This window comes from Aureococcus anophagefferens, assembly GCF_000186865.1.
Source record: "Aureococcus anophagefferens unplaced genomic scaffold AURANscaffold_16, whole genome shotgun sequence".
Taxonomy (NCBI): Eukaryota; class Pelagophyceae; order Pelagomonadales; family Pelagomonadaceae; genus Aureococcus; species Aureococcus anophagefferens.
In genome coordinates, this window is record NW_008705576.1 from 815,435 (window position 1) to 836,250 (window position 20,816).

A 20,816-nucleotide genomic window follows, 5' to 3' on the forward strand; every position below is an offset into this window, starting at 1 on the left:
GCGGAGCGGCAGGCCGCGGGCGTCAGCGACCTCGCGCTCTTCCGCGCCGTCCGCCCGAGCCGCGAGTGGCGGCGGACCTGGATCCTGGAGCAGCGCGCGGCGGGCGACCGGCGGGAGACCGCGCTCGTCGCCATCTTGGGCGGGACGTGCCGCCTCGCGCCGCAGACGCGGCTCGTCCGGTGGGCGGCCCGGGGCCGCGAGCGGCCGGGCTACTGCGACCTCTGCGGGCTCTACGTCCGCGGGACGGCCGCGGACATGGCCCACGTCTGCCTCGAGTGCCCGGCGTCGCGCGTGACGCGGCTCGGCCTGGATGCTCCCCGACGCGCGTGGTTCGCGAGCGTCGAGAACGCCTACGGCCGCCAGGGCCGCGAGGCGGCGGCGCGCTGGTGGCGCGGCGCGCGGGCGCCGGCGCTCTCGTCGTGCTCCGACGTCGGCTTCGCCGCTTTTTTGGCCGCGTCGGGCGCACCGCCGCTCCCGCGCGGCGGCCTCGCGGAGCTGCGCGACGATCTTGCTCGCGCCTTCGCGTCGACGTTCGGCGAGTTCTTCGTCGCCCACGCCAGCGAGATTGCGGCGCTTCCTCCGCGGCGCTCGACCTGATTTTGTTCATATTCCTCTCTTCCTCAGCGGCGTCCTCCTCTTCTACATCGACGCGGCCGCGGGCCGCGGTTCTTCGATCTGGACGCTTCCTTTTGTTTCTCCCGCTCGCTGACCACGAGCATCCTCTTCGGCGGTGCCCTCGGCTAGCCATTCGTGGTCCTGAGGTTGAATCGGCCTGGTCGAGCCGGAGTTCCTGTCCCCGTGCACGGTGGTGGTGGTCCTTCTCAACCTCCCCCGGTCCACGGAGAGACCGACCTTGAGTGGCCCCTGGAGCCCACGCAGGAGCTACCGCCCCGCGCCTGCTCGGTCTGGTTCCCTCCGCGGGGGTCCCTCAGTGGGCCTGCCTCCCCTCCCCGGACGGACGCAGTCGGGCGCGCACCCCCTTCAATAACTTGGTCAACACGAGTGCATCGTGCAGCGATCCTGAACTCGGCGCAATGATGTCTCTCGCGCGGTTCGACGCGTCGACAGCGCTCTCGTGAGACTCGTATGGACCGCGGCACCGGCGTCGACGGCGCCCTCTCGCAGCTCCAGCACGCCTGGGCGACCTTTGTGAACTCGTCGTTCGTCGAGGAGACGTTGAAGGTCGCGGCCGACGCCAGCGCCGCCGCCGCGGAGAAGCTCGCGCCATGAGGCGCGGCTTCCTCGCGCCGTCGCTCGAGGACACGTGCGCCGGCGTCGAGCGGCACGGCGCCTGCGACGGCGCGCTCGCGGCCGCCGCCGAGGAGGGCCGCCTCGCGCTGCTGCTCTGGCTGCTCGAGACGCGGCGGTTCGGCCGGCGGCAGCTCGACGAGGCGCTGCTCGCGGCCGCGCGGCACCGCGCGGGCGACCACCGCTTCGTCGACCTCCTGCTGTCCCGCGGCGCGTCCGCGGCCGCGCGCGACGCCGCGGGCGACGGCGCCGCGCACCTCTGCGCGGCGTCGCGCGACCCCGCGGCGACGCGGACGCTCAGGTCGCTGCTGCACCACCCGTCGCTCGCGCGGGACGCGCTCGCCGTGCCCAACGCCGAGGGCCGCACGCCGGCCGCGGTCGCCGCGCGCCTCGAGGCCTTCGAAGCCGCCGAGGTCGCCGCGGCGTGGCTCGAGCGCTGGGGCGCGGCCCGCGGCCGCGCGCTGTCCTTCGGCGCGCCGCACGCCGCCTGGGCGCTCGGCGCCGTCCTCGAGCGGACCGCGGCGGCCCCGCTCCCCTGGCTCCTGCTCGCCCTCGGCCTCGCGCTCCTCGCGGCGCCCGCGGGGACCGCGGGCGCGGCGGTGGCGAGCCCGAAGTCGCTCCTCGGCAGCGGCGTCGCGTCGGCCTTCTGCGTCGCCTGCGCGCTCACGACGCGCGCCGCGCTCGGAGATCTCGACGCCGACGTGCTGACGCGCGCGCACGCGGCGGTCTACGCGGCCTACGCGCTCCTCTACGTGCGCTGCCTGGCGCCGGTGCCGCGCCGCCGGAGCGCGCCGGGCCTCGCGGCCGCCGCGCGGTCGGCGCCGCGGCTCGTCGACGAGCTGTGCTTCTCGTGCCGCGCGCCGTACCGCGACGGCGCGCACTGCCTCCGCTGCGGCACCTGCGTCGCGCGCCGGGACCACCACTGCGCGCTGCTGGACCGGTGCGTCCACGCGGGCAACGTCAACGCGTTCCGGCTCCTCCTGTTCCTCACGCTCCTCGCCGGCGCGAGCTGCCTGCGCGTCGGCGTCTGGTCCTTCGCCGGCGTCGCCGACGAGCGGGACGCCTGGCCTCCGGACCCGCGCGTCTGGACCCGGGGGCTCCTGGGCCCGCGGGGCTGCACCTGCCTCCTCCTGCTCGTCCTCGTGCCCCTGGGCCTCGTCGCCGTCGCCTACGAGTGCGCGCGCCACGCGCTCCGCGCCGCGGGCGTCGAGCGGCGGTTCCTCGACGACGGCGCGGGGAAGAAGGATGATTAGCATGTGATTCTCGGTGTGGTTCTCGAGCCGCGGGTCTACGCGGCCTCGTTCGGGGGGGCGGCGCCGGCGATCCGCTCCTTGAGCGGCACCCACGTCGTGAGGAGCTTCTTGTACTTGCGCTCCGCGGAGCGGAGGCGGTCGAGCCGCTCGGCGACGCTTTCCTGGTAGCGGACGAAGGCCACGAGGCCGAGGAGCCCGAGGTACGCGCCCGCGAGGAGGACGCCGACGAGCGGCGCGCCGAGGTAGAGCAGGCGCCAGAGCGCGGCCCGCTGCGACGCGAGCGCGTCCGCGAGGATCGCGGCCTGGAGGTCGTCCATCATGGCCTGGAGCGAGTCGATGCGGCAGCTCTGCAGCGCGAAGTACTCCGCGTGGTCCGCGTCGTCCTCGTCGTCGGCGAGGACGCGGCCGCGGAGCGCGGCGGCCTCGTGGACGCAGTCGAGGGCCGCGTGGCGCGCGTAGGCGGAGACGAAGCGCTTCGGCGCGAGCGCGAGGAAGCTCTGGAGGGACGACTCCTGGAGCGTGACGACGCGGGCGACGCGGGCCCGCGTCTCGCCCGAGACGGCGGCGCCCGCGCGGCCCCGCCGCTTCCGGGCGTGGGCCGCGAGGTCCGCGGCGACGAGGCCCCGCTCGACGGCCGCGTGCTCCTTGTAGGCGGCGAGGGCCACGGACGCGACGAGGCTCGGCGCGAGGTGCTGCGCGCGCAGGCCCGCGCGCATCAGCTCGACCGCGGCGTCGCGCGCGACGGTCAGCAGGTTCTCGTTGAGCGCGCTGTAGGCGTCGAAGGCGACGAGGTGGTCGTCCGGCGCCGCGGCGTCGCCCGCGCGCCGCTCCGTCGCCTCGCGGTGGCGGAGGAGCGCCGCGAGGCGCGCGCAGGCCTTGCGGCGGCAGCCGTCGCGCGCGAGGGACACGAACGGCGCGGGCGCGGACCAGCGCGCGGCCCCGCCGACGTAGAGGCCCCGCCGCGCGCCGACGTCGACGGCGCCGTAGAGCAGGCTCGCCGTCCGCGAGGGCGACAGGTCCGTGTCGCCCGAGCGCGCGCCGGCGACGCGCACCGTGTCCGCGTGGCGCAGCGCCGCGCCGACGGCGAGGTCCAGCGCCGCGTCCGTGCGCAGGAACTGCTGGCCGAGCTCGAGCGCGTTCGCGCGCCCGCCCGACGCGACGTACGTCGACAGCAGGCCGCGCTCCCGCTGCGTCTCGTGGACCGCGCGGCAGACGCGGAGCACGATCGCCGTCTCCAGCGCGCGCCGCACGGCCGCGGAGCGGCGGACGTGCTCGTAGACGAGCCAGCCGACCTCCGCGGCCGTCGTGAGCACGACGAGCGCCACGAGCGCGAGGAGCAGCGCGGGCACGCGCGCGGCGCCGCGGCGCTGGGCCGTCGACAGCTCCGCGTCGAGGGACGCGTAGAGCTTGTCCTCCTCCTCCGTGCCGAGCGAGGAGAAGCGGCCGGAGGACGACGAGGGGGCCTCCGCGCCGAGCGACGAGCCCTCGGTGCTCTCCGACGGCGTCTCCTCGAAGGGCTCGGCGCCCTTGGACTCCTCGACGCCGACGCCGAATTCGCCGCCCTTGGACTCCTCGACGCCGACGCCGTCGTCCGGCGAGACCTGTGTGGAAATCAACCACTGGTTTGGGGGGTCCCCACCAAACTTCAGAACTCTCTATCTCGATCAAATCGAAGTCGATTCGGCTGATTTTTGGACGAATCGATTGCTCTCATCGAGTTCTCGAAGCACGGCCGAAGATTCCGGCGCAATCCGTTCAATTACGCGCACATTGAAGTCGGGTTGAATATTTGATTTCCACACAGGGCGACACGTACGAGACGCCCGCGGGCTCCGCGGGGACGACCTCCGGGACGACGTCGAGCTTCTCCGAGTCCGCGGGCTTGGCCGCGGGCTCGGCCTTGGCCTTGGGGGCGCGGGGCCTCGCCGCCGACGCCTTGCGGGCCTTCGGCGGCGGCGGCTTGCCGCGCGCCCGCTGCCGTTCGGCCTCGGCCTTGGCCTTGACCCGCTCGCGCTCCGCGAAGGCCGCGTAGTGCGCGCGGCGCGCGCGGCGTTCGCGGAGCGCCCGCCGCGCGACCCACTCCGCGACGGCGTCGTGGAACGCGGCCGAAGCGAAGGCGCCGATCGCTCGCGGCGCCGCGACCGCGGCGCGTGTCGCGACGACCGCGGCGCGGGTCGCGACGCGGAGCGCGGCGAGGACCAGGTCCGAGAGCATCACCGCCGTGAAGAGAAGCATGCAGATGGCGACGCGTTTGCCGACGGGGAGCTCGCAGAACGTGGACGACGCCAGCCATTGGCCCTCGCACAACGTTTCGACGCGCATAATCGAGCCGGGGGATGAACCCACGATCGCCGCCCCGACCATGACGGCGATGACGCGGAAGAGAGAGGTGGGCGCTCTTTCGTCGCTCGGAGCGTCGCTTGGAGCGGACGCCGCGGCGGCCATGACGACGACGCGGCGAGAGGCCTGCAATTGCGTTTTGCTGGTTCCTTTTGGCCACGAGCTATCGTTGTGTTTTGCACAGGTAAAGTTGAAGTCGCGTCGCGAGCGGTCGAGCCCGTCGCCTCCGAGCCCCCTTCGCAAGCCTCCTGGAGGCTCGTGGAGCCTCCCTACGTGGATTCCGCCGGCTGGCGCCGCAGCGCCGCGCCGTCCGGGACGCCGACGCGGCCGCGCGTCCGCCGTCCGCCGTCCGAGCCTTCGGCGCGCCCGGAGTCTGGAGGGGTCGCCTTTATATGGACCGGCGCGACGCCGGCCGGGGCGGTCCCGGAGGTTGATGCGAAGGTGTGGTCGCGCGTTGAGGGCCGGGCCCGGTCGTGGGCCCCGCCGCGGCGCGCGCGGCGCGGTGGCGGACGCCGCGCGCCGGCGCGCCGGAGGTCGTGTTTTTTCGGTGCGCTGGCGTCCCTGGGTCTTGGGGACGTTTGCGCCCGTTTCTAGAGCGCGGCGATGGCGCCCTTGACGTAGTTCCGGACGTCCGCGTCCGTGTCGTTCGCCAGGAGCTCGTTGAGCACGGGCTTGATGAAGTTCGCGACGAGGCGGTCGTTCGCGTGGAGGCTCACGGTCTCGAGCGCCTTGACGGCCGTGAAGCGCACGTTGGGCACGTCGTCGCGGGCGCCGTCGACGAGGAAGAGGACGATGGTCTCCATGTGCTCGGCCGCGACGTCATCGTGCGCGAGTCGCTCGAACGCCGCGACGATGGTGATGCGGTAGAGGTAGTAGGACATGGTGAGGTAGAGCTCCGAGAGGCGCTTGCCGATCTTCTCCATGAGCCAGTCGCCGTCGAACAAGGCCTCGTCCGTGGGCAACCCCGTGGCGCCGTCGGGCTTCTTGAGCGCGCGGAGCTCGCCGAGCACGGCGACGGCCGACGTCCGCACCTCGGAGATGCGGTCCTGGAAGGATCGCACGAAGCCCTCGAGGAGCTGGGCCTCGAAGGCGTCCTTGCCCCGGGCCAGGGCCACCGCGGGCAGCGCGCCGTTGAGCGCCGCGCGGACCCGCCAGTTGTCGTGCGCCGTCGACTCGACGAGCGCCGCGACGCGCGCGGCGCTGTCGCCCTCGAGCAGCGGCACGGCCACGGCGAGCTCGCGCAGCGTCGCCAGGAGCACGTCGACGTGCTCGTCGGCGAAGAGCTTGGCCTCGACGACGTCGAAGAGCGCGCGCTGCGCCTTGGCGAGCTCCGCGGCGTCGGCCGGCGGCGGCGGGCCCGCGGCGCCCGGCGCCTGCAGCGGCGTCAGCGTCGCCAGGAGCTTCGTCAGCGCGCAGGCCGCGGCCATGCGCACCTTGAGCTCCGGCGCGTCCGCGCCGCGGCCCGCGGCCTCGACGCAGTCGCCGTGCCGCGCGAAGCACGCCGACCACGTCGCCGCGACGTCGTTCGTCGACTTGTGCGCCGCGACGCGCACCTCGACCTCGGCGTCGTCGAAGAGCGCCGCGAACATGCTGAGCAGGCCCAGGCCCAGGTCGAGCTTCGAGCAGCCGCCGACGCCGTCGTCGGGCACGGACCTGCGTGGGAAACAACGACTGGTTCGGGACGTCCCCACCAAACTTTGAAATTCTCTAGCTCGGTCAAATCGAAGTCGATTCGGCTGATTTTTGGGCGAATCGATCGCTCTCGTCGAGTTCTCGATGCACGGCAGAAGACATCGTGTCGAAACGGTCGAAACGCTCACATTGAAGTCGAGTTGAAGATTTGATGTCCACACAGGCACGGACCGTCGCGCGTACGCGACGTAGCCCGCGAACGACTTGGCCAGGGACTCGCGCACGCGCCAGGACGCGTCGACGTGGGCCGTGGCCACGACGTGGACGCCGGGCTCGTAGGCGTACCAGGGCTCCTCCGCGGGCTCCGCGTCGTCGCCGTCGCCCGCGGCGGCCGCCGCGCGCGCGTCGTCCGCGAGGCGCGCGCGCGCGCCCGACGCCCACTTGGCCGCCGCCGCCGCGCAGCGCTCGCTCCCGAGCACGCGCCCGAGCTGCTCCACGGCGATGAGGCGCACCGCGTCGTGCTCGTCGCCGATGAGCTTCATCGCCGTCGCGCTCAGGTCGCCGTCGAAGGCCTCGGCGCCCGCGACGGCCTCGCACATGGCCGCGAGCTCGTGGGCCGCGGCCCGGCGCACGATGGGCGCGTCGTCGGCGCAGATGCGCGCGTAGACGTCCCGGAGCTCCTTCTTCACGGCCTCGTCGACGCCGCAGCGCTCGAGGAGCGCCGCGGCCGCCGCGCAGACGGACGCCGCGGACACCTTGGCGCCGAAGCCCGTCGCGTCGGCGCCGGGGTCCGCCATGCCGCTCACGATCTTCACGGCCGACGCGCCGACCTCCGCGCCGCCGGACGACACGTCGACCGACGCGAAGACCGACGACAGCGACGCGACGGCCTTGGCGCGGACCATGGTCTCCTCGATGCGCGCGAGGCTCTGCAGCAGGTCGAAGAGCAGGGCGCCGTGCTGGTCCCCGCCGAGCAGGGCGCTGAAGTCCCCGAGGAGCTGCGCGGGGGCGGGGGGGGGTCGACGGGGGGTTCGAACGGAACGCGGGGGCGGCGCGCGCGCCGCGCGGCGTGCCTCGGCGTCCTCGGACGCGGGACGCGCGCCATGGCGATGCGGTACTGGACCTCGTCCTCCTCCTCCTGGCGGACGTGCTCCGCGAGGATGCTCAGGATCTTGGTCCGCGTGACCTCGACGCCGCAGGCCGTCGCGAGCGCCGGCAGGCCCTTGACGGCCCGCAGCCGCGCGGACCGATCGTTGGAGCCGAGCTCCTGCTCGAGGAGCGCGATCGGGTCAAAGTCCAGGTCCGCCACGGTCTGCGCCATGGTCGGCGGGTGGACCGGCGGGCCGCACAAAGGCCACCACCGCCGCGCTTCCGACGACGGGCCCGAGCCGAGGACGCGCCGCGCGGGCCACCGGACGACGCCCGCGGTACCCGGCGCACCAGAGGGGCACGACGGCGGCTCCGGGCGAAGTCGGCGCCCGCCCCCGACAGTGCCGGCTGTGGCGGTCGCTGTCCGTACAGCCGCAAAAGGCCGAGGCAAAGCTCCAGTTGCACGCCGATGATATGCATGGCACCGTCGGCCTATTGCGCGGCGCGCCGCACCGACGAGCGGCCGCTGGACAAGCCTCCCTTCGACCATCGGCGCGAGCTTCCGCGATGCTCCCGAAGTCCGAGGGGATCGGGGCGCTGCTGCGGAGGGCCGATCGAATCGAGTCGCGCCAGCGAAGGTGCCGATGGCGTCGCGCAGCCTACCCACGGCAGACGCAGCACCTCGCGGATGGGGCGGGCTGCTCGCGCGGTGCGTTCGTTCGTGGACCCGGCGCCGAGCAGCACCGGCGGGCGAGGCCTCCGGCGACGCGGGCTGTGTGGAGGGCCAGGCTTGCTCTCCCACAGCGTCGCCGCAAGCGCACGCCTCGCGCCTTGCGACGACCGCGCATCGCGCGGCGCGGCGGATCGCCTCCTCGGCACCGCGGCGTCGCCCGCTCTTCGCGGAGCGCACCGCGCCGCAGGCCTCGCCGCGAGTTTCCGCCGCCGCGCGCGTCGCCGCGCGGCGCGGCTCGCCGCCTCGCCGTCGCGCGGCTCGCCGCCGACGCGCGGCGCGCCTCGCGGTGCTCGCGCCGAATCCATGACGAACACGTTCGTCGGCGTCGGCGCCTACCCGCGGAGCTGCGGCCACTGCGCCGGCGGCGACCTCTGCGTCGACGTGCACGCCGGCGACCTCGTCTGCCGCGGGTGCGGTTCCGTGCTCCGGGACAAGCTCGCCGTCGACGACCGCATGCTCCAGCTCGGCGAGTGCGGCGGCGACGTGACGCGCTTCCGGGGCCGCGCCGGCGGCCGGGCCCAGGGCGACTTCGACCTCGCGGCCGCGGAGCGCGGCGCCGCGCGGCCACCGGCCGCGGCCGCGGCCGCGGCCGCGCCCGCGGCCGCCTTCGGCGCCGCCGGGCCCGCGTCCCTCTTCCTCGCCGACGCCGCGGCCGCGGCGCCCGTGCGCGCGGCGACGCTCGCGGCGCGCGCGGAGCGGTACGAGCGGAAGCGGCGCGCGGCGCTCGACGCGCTCGAGCAGCTCGCCGCGCGGCTCGTGCTGCCGCGGCACGTCCTCGACGGCGCGCGCGGGGCGCTCTGCGCCGCGCCGCCGGCGGCGCTCGACGCGGCCTTCGCCGCCGCGCGGCGGAAGACGGGCGGAGCGGCCGCGCGCGAGCGGGGCGCGGCGGACGCGGGCGGCGTCTCGGGCGCCGTCGCCGTCGTCCACGCGGCGCGAAGACTCGGCTTCCCCCTGAGCCTCCGGGAGGTCGCGGCGGCCTGCGCGGACGAGCGCGCGTCCGCGACGTCGACGGGCCGCGCCGTCGCGGCGTTCGAGCGCGCGCTGCGCCGCGACGACGCCGAGCCGGAGGCCCGGCGGCCCCAGAAGCGCGCCAAGCTCCGCGGCGCCGACGGCCCGGGGGCCTTCGTCGCGCGCGCGCGCGCGCGGTTCGGCGCGGACGCGCTCCGGAGCTGCGGCCCGCCGCCGGACGACGCGCTCCGGTGCGGCCAGGTCACGGAGGGCTCCTACTGGGCGCAGCGGAAGGCCCTCGTGGCCTTCCTCGCGACGGGCCGCGACGCGCGGCCCGCGGCCTGCGCGGCGGAGCTCGCGGACCGCCTCGCGGCGACGCTGCCGGCCGCCGTCGCGCTCGCCGCGCGGCCCAAGGTCGCGGCGGCGGCGCTCTACCTCGTCGCCGAGGCCCACGGCCCGGCCGTCGACGACGACGCGCGGAAGACCTTCCTCCTGCCCGCGCTCGCGGCCGCGGCGAGGTGCGGCGCCGCGGACGGCGTCGCGTCGCTCGTCCGCGCGGTGCGCAAGGCCGCCATCGCGCCGCGGTCCCTCGACTTCGACCTCGCCGCCCTCCCGTCGCCCGTCTCCGTCAGCGAGCCCTTCGACGAGCGGCCGCGCGCGCTCGACGACGAGCCCGCGGTCGTCGACTGGACGCCGAGCCTCCTCCGGGAGCTCGAGCTCGAGCCGCCGCCGCTGTAGCTCGCTCCGTAAGGTCGCGGAGGGCGGTGTTCACTCGCGCGGACACGGTCGCACGTCGTTTCCGGGGGGGGGCAGGCGCCACGCCGGGCCTACGGTCCCGGCGGCGTAATTATAAAACCCCCGGCGGCGCCCTGCACCTTTAGCCTATCTCGTCGTGATCGGCGACGAGCAAAAGGCGGCGATTAGAGAGGCATGCCCCGGCGTCCGGCTGACTGCGGGCCGCGCGCAACTTCGAGAGCGGGTGTACGAACGCAGCGGGTTTGCGACGGACGCGGTGCGGACGGCGCTGCTGCGCGATCTGGGTCGATCTCCGGCGGCCGCGTGGCGCCGCGGCCGACGGCATGCCGTCGCGGTCCGCGGCGGCGCCGCGGCGCCGGAGACGCCCGCGGGGCGGCGCGCGGTTGTACTCGACAGACCGCCGCCGCCGCCGCCGCGGCGCGCCGGACCGACGCGCCGCGCTTCGCCCCCCGCGTGCGCGCGCGCGGGCCCGGTCGCGCTTCGACCGCGCGCCGCCGCCGCCGCCGCGCCGCGCGCGACCCCCCCGCCTCCCCAGGTCGACCATGGGCGGCTTCAAGCTCTACCAGGTCATCGGCCGCAAGGCCCCCACGCCCCAGGAGCCCGAGCCGAGCGTCTACCGCATGAAGCTCTTCGCGCCGAACGAGGTCCTCGCGCGGAGCCGCTACTGGTACTACATGCACCAGTACCGCAAGATGAAGAAGACGACGGGCGAGATCCTCGACGTCAACGAGATCCGCGAGAAGAACCCGCGCATCGTGAAGAACTACTACGTCATGCTGCGCTACAACTCGCGGTCGAACACGCACAACATGTACCGCGAATACCGCGATCTCACGCTCACGGGCGCGATCGACCAGCTCTACAGCGAGATGGCCGGCCGCCACCGCGCGCGCCCGCGGTCCATCCAGATCATCCGCACGGGCATCGTCGACCCCAAGGACCTCAAGCGCCCGGCGACGCAGCAGTTCGCGGCCAAGGGCCTCAAGTTCCCGCTCCCGCACCGCATCATGCGCCCGTCGCAGAAGAAGTTCCGCGCGACCTTCGTCGCCAACCGCCCCTGCACGCACTTCCAATAGGCGGCGCGCGCCAACGTCCGCGCTCTCGGTCCCATTCCCGCGCCGGCGCGGCGGGGGCCTCCCGGGCCGCCGCGCGGCGCCCCGCCGTCGTCCTCCTAAGAGCGCACACCTAGCTCGCCCGCGCGCGCGGGGGGGCGACCGCCGCGCGGCGGCGGCGGCGCGCGCCGCCGGGGCGCGTGGGCGGCCGCGGGCGGGTCGTCGCGACGCGAAGTGCGACGCGTCGGCCGAAGATTCGACGGCAACCAGTAAAGTGTGAAGTCACGGTGCCTTTGATGACGTCCGAGTTATTGAATATCAAACACCGAAGACGCGACGTGCGTCGTGCAGATCCTCGTCTCTCGCCCTCACCTCCCGCGCGCCGCACCTCCCGCGCGCCGCTGCCCGCCGGCGCCGGGCCGCAGCGCCGCGGCAGCCTCGCTCTCGGAGCACCCTGCGCCTCTCGCCCCTGTCCCCTCGGCTAATGGGGGGTCAGCGTTCCCCTCGGGGGGGGGGCGGCCACAACCGGGGGCGCCGACATGGAGCGCGGCGACGGCCACGAGAAGAATGCGCAGAAGGCGCACGAGAGCGAGAAGCAGCCGGGCATCTGCACCTGGCTCTGCGCCTGGACCTACTACTGCTGCTACTGGCTCTGCCGCGGCGTGTTGCGCTGCGTCTACGCCATCTTCTGCTGCAAGCTCAACGTCGACGACTACTACTACGCGAAGAAGGCGGCCTGTTGCAAGAAGAGCCCCTGCGCGCTCGCCTGCAAATGCATGCCCTGTTTAAGCCTGCCGTGGCTCCGCAAGAACCGCCGGGCCACCTGCCGTTTTTTAATAATGCTGAACGTCGTCGCCGTCGCCTTTGCGATCTTCGCCACCCTGGGAAATCTCACGGGCAAGCCCCTCAAGACGACGTTCTGGTCCTACGTCGACGTCACCTACGCCTATGAATCCACGCCGTCCGTCGCGCCGACGACGGCCGCGCCCGTCGCGCCGACGACGGCCGCGCCGTCCGGCGACGGCGCCGCGCCGACGATGGCCGCGCCGTCCGGCGACGGCGCCGCGCCGACGACGGCCGCGCCGTCCGGCGCCGTCGCCGCGCCGACGACGGCCGCGCCGTCCGGCGCCGTCGCCGCGCCGACGACGGCCGCGCCGTCCGGCGCCGTCGCCGCACCGACGGGCTCCGTCGCGTGCGAGTACACCGACGCCGTGACGACGTACGCCGTCGACGTCCTCGAAGGCGAGACGCAACAACTCTTCGCGATCCCGGCGAGCCAGCAGCGCACGTGGATCCAGCTGGATGCAACGGCGGACATCGACTTGAAATTGGAGACGTCCGCCGGCGTCGTGCTCCTCGACTTCCCCTCGCTCACGAACTGGGCAAACGAAATGACGGTATACACCTACAACGGCATGACCTTCGATTTCTGCGTCGACGGCTGCACGTACACGCTCACCGCGGGGCCCTACTACGACGGGAAGACCTACACGCTCACCGGCTCCTCGTCCTACAGCAGCGAGTACATCTACGTCGACGGCGCGACGACGGAGGATCTCGTGTTGTCGGCCGTGGGCCACGCGGCGGGGTCCGGCACGGTGTCTATTCTGTACGACTGCCCGGCGACCTGCGGCGTTTGCGTCGCTCGCCCGACGGCGGCGTCGACCAACCAGCCGACGACGGCGGCGCCCTCGAGGCGTCCCACGTCGAGCCCGCCCAGCATGCCGACGGCCGGCGACCAGTCGAGCCCGCCCAGCATGCCGACGGCCGGCGACGTGTCGAGCCCGCCCAGCATGCCGACGGCCGGCGACCAGTCGAGCCCGCCCAGCATGCCGACGGCCGGCGACGTGTCGAGCCCGCCCAGCATGCCGACGGCCGGCGACCAGTCGAGCCCGCCCAGCATGCCGACGGCCGGCGACGAGGGACACGTGCCAGAGTTCGTCGACGACGACGAGCTGCAGACGTCGAAAGCCGAGGACACGACGGACTCGTGCGCGGACGCGGCCGGAAGCATGGCGTCGACCAGCATCATCGCCGTGGTGACGCTCCTGCCGACGATCAACACCCTGATGATCCGGTCCGATGCTTCCCTGGACTCGCCGTGCAACAAGTTCGCGAGCGTGCTTCTGAGCATCATGAGCTCCATCGCGACCATCGCGACGACGGCGACGTTCTCCAAGGAGTGTTTCCAGGAGCTCCCGAGCTCCATCTACGTGAACGGGGTGAAGGCGGCGGACCTGGACAAGAAGCTGGGCGTGGGCTACTTCCTCGAGATCATGGTCGCGGTGGTTGGCATCACCACGGGCCTCATCATGCTCTTCCTCGGCGTGCCGCCGGCGGGCGGCGCCGCGGGCGGCGCCGAGGCGCCCGCGAAGCGGCCGGGCATCTGCGGCTGCATCTACGCCTGGATCATCTGGCTCGTCTGCTGCTGCCAGCCCTACAACGGCGACGACGGCGCGAGCGACGCCGTGAAAGACGCGAAAAAAGCGGGGAAGAATAAGCGCCGCAAATATCGCAAGCGGAACGCCAAGGACGAGGCAAAGCAGGCGCGCGAGGACGTCGAGAACGCGAAGAAGGCCCAGACCGTAGACATCGGCGGCGTGGGCAAGCCCACGGACGCCGAGGTAAAAGCGCTGGAGGACGACGCCAAGACCGCGGACGAAGAAGCCAAGAAGGTGGAAAACGAGACGGCCGACGACGACGACAACGTCGACGGCGAGCCCGAGACGAGCGTCGTCAACGCCGACGGCAAGGAGTACAAGCGCATCGCGCTCGTCGATACCGATGTGGACGGGTGCTTCTGGAAGCAGAGCGACGCGTTCGTCACCGTGGAGACGTTCCGCGTCCCCGCGCCGTACCGCGCGCGCCGCACGGTGCTCAAGGGCAACTGGCGGGACCAGGGCTGGGGCAACCAGAAGGGCAAGGTCAAGCTCGTGCTGCTCCGCGGAGACACGGAGCTCGCCTCCAAGGAGATCGACAACGTCGCGCCGCACAAGCTCGCGGCCTTCAGCCTCCAGCTCGACGTCGGCGCCGACGTGCAGGGCCCCGACCACGCGGTCGCGGTGCAGGTAGGCGCGACCGAGCGGGTGCTTCGATGCCGCCCGCGAGCGAACCTCGCGCGTTCACTAACACCGATCGAACGATACGCGTGCTAGCCGTACCCGGGGTCGCGCGCGAGCCCGGCGTCGATGCACGGCTGCGCGCAGCCGTTGTCCCTCCAGAGGCACTGGTCTTCCTCGAAGTTCCGCGGGTCCGCCGCGCAGGGATCGGCGATCTCGCGCGTGAGCCGGCGGTACTCGGCGAGCTCGCGTCCCAGCGGCCGGACGTCGCGTCGCACGCGGGCCGACGCGTTGCGCCAGAGCGCGTAGTCGGCGGCCGCGCGCGCCTCGAAGCCGGTCTTCTCGGCCCACTTGCGGACGCGCGCGAGCTGCGACTCGTCCGCGCGGACGAACGCGTTGCCGGTCGCGGGGTCCCGGGCCCCGGCGACGCTCGAGTTCTTCGCGCTCACCGAGAGCACGTCGCCGAGCGGCACGCCGAGGCGCGCCGCGAGGAGCACCATCGTCTCGTCGAAGAGCTCGACGGTTCCGACGAGGTCGTAGACGTCGAGGAGGCGGTCGACGTCGCCCGGCCGCGGCGCGGCGCCGCAGTCCGTGCGCAGGTAGTCCCAGAGGTAGTGCCGCTCGGCTTCGAGGTGCGCGACGACCTGCGCGTCCGAGTGCTCCGCCGGGTGGAGCTTCGTGACGCCGAAGTGAAAGTACGCGGAGACGCTCCGCGCGAGCGGCTCGCGGACGACCGTCCAGAGGAACGCGCGCCAGGTCGGCGCGCCCATGGCATACCAGTCGGCGATCTGCGTCAATTCGCCGTGGTTCGCGTAGACCGCGGGGCGCGTCCGGTAATTCCAGGAGGGCTTGTTCCCTCGCCACCGGGTCCGGTGGCCGTGCCTCGACCCGACGCGCCGCGCGACGCCCGCGGTGGTGCTGCTGCTGCACTTGGGCACTTTGATGAAGACGATCGACGTCTCCGAGACGTTCGGACCCGGCCCGGCGTCGTAGCGCGCGCCGAAACTCTTCCGCGAAAAGTCGCGCACCGCGGGGAGGCAGCGCCCGCCGGACTTCGCGCTTCCCGCGTTGCGACGGTGGTTGCAGACGTGGTCGTTCGTAAGTATGGTCGGCAACTGCCAAAAGCACGTCGACTGGCCCTCGCACTCCGCGGAGTTCTTGACGCGGCGACAGTGGAGCCCCCGCGCAGACAGCAGGCAGGTCGCGACGACGAGGGCAAACACCATCGCGAGCGCTTCCGGCGGCGGCGGCGACGCGACGAAGCGCGGCAGGGGGGGGAGGTCTAGGGCGCCGACTCGTTCGCGGAGTATGCCCGACGCGCGAGCGGCGACGACGTAGTAGGCGACCGCGCCCCGGTGCTGTGGCAGTTCGGGAGGCCGTCTCGGAGTGCTCGGAGAGGAGGCCTGAGAGGCGTCGGGAGATGGTCGCCTGGTGAGTCTTGCCGCCCGAAACTCGCTTCCGCACGAGGCCGAGTAGCACTCGGCCGCGCGTCTCGGTCACGCGTGGCCCCGGCGGCCGACGCGGCGGCACGGGCGGCTCGCCGCGGCGGCGGGATTGTGAACTTTGAAGTTCGCGGCCCGCCGGGCCGCGGCGCGCGCGCGACGGCGTGGCCGACCACGAGCCATCTACCGAACTTTCCCTCGCAAAGCCCGACGCCCGCGAGGACTCCTCGCAGCCACCGACGCTCGAGATGGGCCGCGCACGCGTCGCATCCACGGCGGCCGACGACGGCGTCCGGGTCTCGCCGGGGGTACCGGGAAATCGTGAGTGAAGGCGATAGAGTGGCTGCTCGACGCGGGCCTCAGCGTTGACGCGGGCCTCACCGTCGACGCGGGCCTCAGCGTCGACGCGGGCCTCACCACCATGACGAACAGCGATGGCACGTACAGCGACGTGTCGCGCAAGCTCATGGCGAGCATGGGGTGGACCAAGGGCAAGGGCCTCGGCAAGCACGAGCAGGGCATCGACGAGCACGTAAAGGCGAAGAAGCGCGAGGACAACATCGGCCTCGGCGCCGACGCCTCCGTCGAGGCCCAGTTCGCCGCGGGCATGCACAAGGGCAGCGGCAAGGCGTCCTTCGACGCCGGCGGCGGCCAGTGGTGGGTCGACAGCTTCGCGGGCGCGCTCGACTCCGTGCGGGCGCGGCGCGGCGCGCCCGCCGAGCCCAAGGCGAAGAAGCGCAAGGCGAAGCGCGACGCCGCGGGCAAGAAGATGACCTTCCTCGACGAGTGCTTCGCGGCGACGAACGGCGCGCGCCTCGGCATGCGCGCGCGCCGGAGTCAGGGCGGCAAACTCCGGCGCACGGAAACAGACGCGGCCGCGGCCGCGCCGGCCGCGGCGACGGCGACGAAGCGCAAGGCGGACGACGCCGAGGAGGCCGCCGCCGGGGAGACCCCCGAGGAGCGCAAGCTCCGGAAAAAACGCCGAAAGGAGGCCAAGGCCGCGAAGAAGGCCGCCAAGGCCGCGGCCGCGTAACTCGTCTCGCTCGAGCACGTATCGAGGGGCAGCGGTGGCGCGCGAGTAGCAGGGGCCCCGCTGCGTCGCGGCGCGGCGGGCGTCGGCGCGCGCCGGGACGCGTCCGCCGAGGCCTGCCGCCGGGGTCGCCGGCCCCTACTTGGGAGAGCAAGCTCTGCCAGCGGCGACGCAGCACAGCGTCGAGCGTCGACGATGAACCGCATCGCGGGCTTCTTCGGCGGCGGCGGCAAGAAGGATGACTCCGACATGGCCATGCCGGAGAAGACGGACATGGCGCTCGGCGCCGACGACTACACGAGCGGCCACGGCTCCAACTTCGGCGCGGCGCCGGGCGCCGGCGGCCAGGTGAGCCGCGGCCCGAGCAAGGCCGCGGCGGCGAGCCCGGAGATGCTGCAGCGCGCCGTGCTCCAGGAGCAGCGCAACGCCCGCGTCCCAATTGCCGGCCCCGCGCGCGCGAGCGCGCGACGGCGGCGCGCGCGTCTTCGCAGGCAGAAGGCGCTCGTGCAGCAGGTCATCTCCAAGCTCACGGAGGTGTCCTTCGACACGTGCATCGCCAAGCCCGACAGCGCCCTCTCCGCCGGCGAGCGCGCCTGCATCCACACCATGGTCGGCAAGTACCTCGACACGTCGGAGTTCGTCATGGGCCGCGCCGCGAAGAAGCAGCAGGCCCAGCAGGCCCAGCAGTTCGGCTAGGCGGGCGCGCGGCCGCTAACGACAGTACCATAACCCGCCGGCGGGGTGTGTGAACAGTCGGGTCGCGTCGTGAGCCGCAGGCCCAGCAGTTTACGTCGTCTTAGCGCGCGTAGTGGGCCTCGTGGCGGACGACGGGGACCCGCGCCGGCGGCGGCGGCAGCGTCGCGCCCGACGACGGGTCCGTGCCGAAGTGGCCGCAGGGGCAATCGCGGTGCGGGTGCCAGCCCGCGCCCCGCGCCACGGCGCGCGCCTGGCCGAGCTGCTCCTCGAGGCGCATGCACTGGAGCTGCTTCGCGACGCTCTCCAGCGACGCGAGGCGCGCGCGGAGCGCGGCGTCGCCGTCGGACGCGCGCCGCGGCGGCGGCGGCCGCGACCGCGCGCCCAGGAGCCGCATGCGCGGGCCCCGCGGCGGCGGCGCCGCGGCCGGCGCCGCCCGGCCGGAGGCGCGGCGTCGAGCGCGAATGTCTTCCGCGTCTTCCGCAGCGCGTCGAAGGCCTTGGCCAGGAGCCCGTGCACCATGCGCAGGATGACGACCTCGCAGCCCGCGAGGCGCGCGGCGGCCTCCGCGCGGCGCTCGCTCTTCACGAAGACGCGCCAGGACGCCCAGGCCGCCGCGGCGAGCCGCGCGGCGCCGTCGGCCAGCCGGACCATGGTCCGCCGCACGGCCGCGTCCGCGCGCGCCTTGGACAACGCCTCGGCCGCGGCGGCCCAGGTCGCGAAGGCGACGCGCGACCGGCGCCGCAGCAGCCCGAGGACGACGCGCCGGGCGAGGGCCTCGCGGCGGCGCTCCCACGCGACGAGGGCCGTCCACGTGCGCAGCCCCGCGCTCAGCTTCGTCTCCGCGAGCCGGCAGAGCACCTTCCAGGCGAGCCGCTCCGCGCGGCGCCGCTCCCGGTCGTGCGCGACCCACGCGTTGAAGCCCCTCGCGAGGTCGCGGTCGCGGAGCATGCCCAGGACCCGGAGGCACGTGCGGCCCGCGACGCCCAGCGCCGCCGAGAAGCCGGCCCAGCACCGCCAGGCCCGCGCGACGTCCCGCTGCAGCCACCGGCCGCGCGCGCGCGCGACCGAGAGGTAGCGCCGCCGCGCGCCGCGGCCCCGCAGCCGACCCTGGAGCTTCGCCGCCGCGGCGTCGCGCGGCGCGCGGTCCATGTCGGCCCAGGCCCGCCGCGCGAAGGCGTAGCGGTGGTCGTCGGCGTCCCAGTCGTCGTCGTCGTTGTCGGGCCAGCGCGCGTCGGTTAGGTAGTTCGCGCCGAAGCCCGGGCCGGGCCCGAGCGTCCGCACGGTCGCCGGCTTCACCTCCGTCCGGTCCTCGAGGAAGCACGCCTGCGGGTGGAGGTCGTCGAAGGTCTCCGCCGGGTCCCAGGCGAAGACGCGCTTCTGGCCCAGGCGCCGCGGGCCGGGCTCGGGAGCGCAGAGGCCGATGCGCCGCCCGCGCCGGCTCGACGCCGCCGATTCCGCGGCCGTGCGGGGCTGCCGTCGCCGCGCCTCTGTCCAGTAGGACATGGGCATGGCTCGTGCGCCGCGCGCCGACGCAGCCCCGGTGCTCGACGGTTGAGGCGCGGAAACCATAGCGTCCCTTCAATAACTTGGTCGTTAGCCGCTTGAAGGGATGCTTCAAACACTTGAGCCTCGGTCGCCGAATCGGAGGAGGTGGTCTCCCGTCCAGGCGCCTGTCCGTGCTGCCAGCCAGCCCCCGTCGCCGAAGGTTGCCGCAGCAACCGACCGCCGAGCCGCCTGTGTCCGCGCGATCTGTCCGCGCGCCTCGCTGCCCGCCAGCCATGCGCCTCAACTGGGACACGGTGCTCGTGGGCAAGCGCGTCGTGCTCGTGCCCTACCGCGAGCGCTACGTGGCGCCCTACCACGCCTGGATGCAGGACGACGCGCTGCTCGAGCAGACGGCGAGCGAGCGGCTCACCCTCGCCGAGGAGCGCGCGAACCAGGCGAGCTGGCGCGACGACGACACGAAGCTGACCTTCATCGTCCTCGCGCGCGAGGCCTGCTTCGGCGGCGACCGGTTCCCCGCGGCGGCCATGGCGGGCGACTGCAACCTCTTCCTCGACCGCGACGGCGCGCCGGAGGCCGAGGTCGAGGTCATGGTCGCCGAGCGCAAGTTCCGGCGCCGCGGCTTCGGCGCCGAGGCCGTGGAGCTCCTCCTCGCCTACGCGTCGCGGGAGCTCGACGTCCGCCGCTTCTTCGCCAAGGTCGGCGACGCGAACGGCCCGTCGCGGCGGCTCTTCGAAGGCACGCTCGGCTTCGAAAAGTGCAACTACGTCGCCGCGTTCAAGGAGACGGAGCTCGAGCGCGTCGTCGAGGCGCCGCTCCCGCTCGCGGCCTTCGCGACGTCCTACGACGCCGCGCCGGCGGCGGGCTTCGCCGTCGACGAGTTCGGCGTGTCTCACGACGACGGCGTCTACGCGTGCGCCGTCGTCCTCTTCGGCGCCCGGAGCGCCTTCTGCTGGGTCGGCCGCGCCGGCGAGGCGCCGAACCTCGGGGCCCTCGTCGCCGCGGGGCCGCGGGCCTTCGAGTGCGCCGCGGCCGCGGCGACGGCGCTCGTCGACGGCGACGGCGGCGGCGTCGGCGCGGCCATGGCGCAGCGCCTCAGCCGGGCGAGCGGCCGCGTCGTCCTCGTCGCCTGGTCCCTCGGCGACGGCGAGGACGTCGGCGCCGCGCGCGTCGAGCGCGAGCTCGCCAAGGCGCTGCCGCCCTTCGGCTGCGGCTTCGCGCCGAGGGCGCCCGCGCCCGAGGCCGCGGCGTCCGCGGACCTCTTCGGCGACGACAGCGACGACGACGGCGGCGCCGCGGTGCCGCCGCCGCCGCCGCCGCCGAGGGTCGCCGCGGCGCCCCTGCCGGCGGCGCCGCCGTCGAGCTTCGGCTGCGCGCGGCTCGCGGCGTTCGCGCCGCCGGCGTTCGACCCCGTCTACGTGCACCCGGCCCTCGCCGTCGTCGACGTCCCGGGCGTCGGCGGCGGCCGGGGCTACGCCGCGTCGCGGGACCTGCCGCCGGGCGCGCTCCTGCTCTGCGAGCGGCCCCTGCTCGCGCGCGCGAGTGTGGAAACCAACCACTGGTTTGGGGGGTCCCCACCAAACTTCAGAACTCTCTATCTCGATCAAATCGTAGTCGATTCGGCTGATTTTTGGACGAATCGATTGCTCTCATCGAGATCTCGAAGCACAACAGAAGAAAGTGCGTCGAAACCGTCGCATACGATCACATTGAAGTCGGGTTGAAGATTTGGTTTCCACACAGGCGCGCGCGGAGACGTACGACCCGTCGGACGCGGCCGCGTGCCTCGCGCTCGCGGCCGCGCGCGAGCCGGCCTACGCGGCCGCGCTCGCGAGGCTCCACCCCGTCGGCGACGCCATGGACTTTTCGCGGCTCCTCGACGTCTGGCGCTTCAACGCCTTCGAGAGCGGGCTCTACCCGCGGCGCGCGCTCTTCAACGACGCGCGCGACCCGACGTGCGCGCAGCTCGTCGTCGTCGACGACACCCTGGGCCCCCTGGCCGAGGTCTGGACCTGCCGGGCCGTGGCGAAGGGCG

The 20,816-nt window shown here is 73.9% G+C and overlaps 4 protein-coding genes across 4 annotated transcripts; 2 read left to right on the forward strand and 2 right to left on the reverse strand.

Annotated features, from left to right (window-relative positions):
- Positions 1-2,536: 2,536 nt before the first annotated feature.
- Positions 2,537-4,715, reverse strand: AURANDRAFT_65744 (hypothetical protein; the record flags this gene model as incomplete). Its single annotated transcript, XM_009040707.1, has 2 exons — positions 2,537-4,102; positions 4,302-4,715. 2 exons carry the CDS (start codon positions 4,713-4,715, stop codon positions 2,537-2,539), a joined length of 1,980 nt encoding a protein of 659 aa, XP_009038955.1.
- A 501-nt stretch (positions 4,716-5,216) lies between these two features.
- AURANDRAFT_72023 (hypothetical protein) lies at positions 5,217-7,794 on the reverse strand (the record flags this gene model as incomplete). Its single annotated transcript, XM_009040706.1, has 3 exons — positions 5,217-6,494; positions 6,705-7,471; positions 7,570-7,794. The coding sequence occupies 3 exons, from the start codon at positions 7,792-7,794 to the stop codon at positions 5,432-5,434; spliced, it is 2,055 nt and encodes a 684-aa protein (XP_009038954.1).
- A 2,444-nt stretch (positions 7,795-10,238) lies between these two features.
- On the forward strand, positions 10,239-11,122 carry AURANDRAFT_60205 (hypothetical protein; the record flags this gene model as incomplete). The annotated part of the gene is made up of 1 exon (XM_009040678.1): positions 10,239-11,122. The coding sequence occupies one exon, from the start codon at positions 10,542-10,544 to the stop codon at positions 11,073-11,075; it is 534 nt and encodes a 177-aa protein (XP_009038926.1).
- A 7,934-nt stretch (positions 11,123-19,056) lies between these two features.
- On the forward strand, positions 19,057-19,578 carry AURANDRAFT_15371 (hypothetical protein; the record flags this gene model as incomplete). Its single annotated transcript, XM_009040679.1, has 1 exon — positions 19,057-19,578. A coding segment is annotated over one exon (522 nt), but the record flags the coding sequence as incomplete, so codon positions are not given.
- Positions 19,579-20,816: the final 1,238 nt, after the last annotated feature.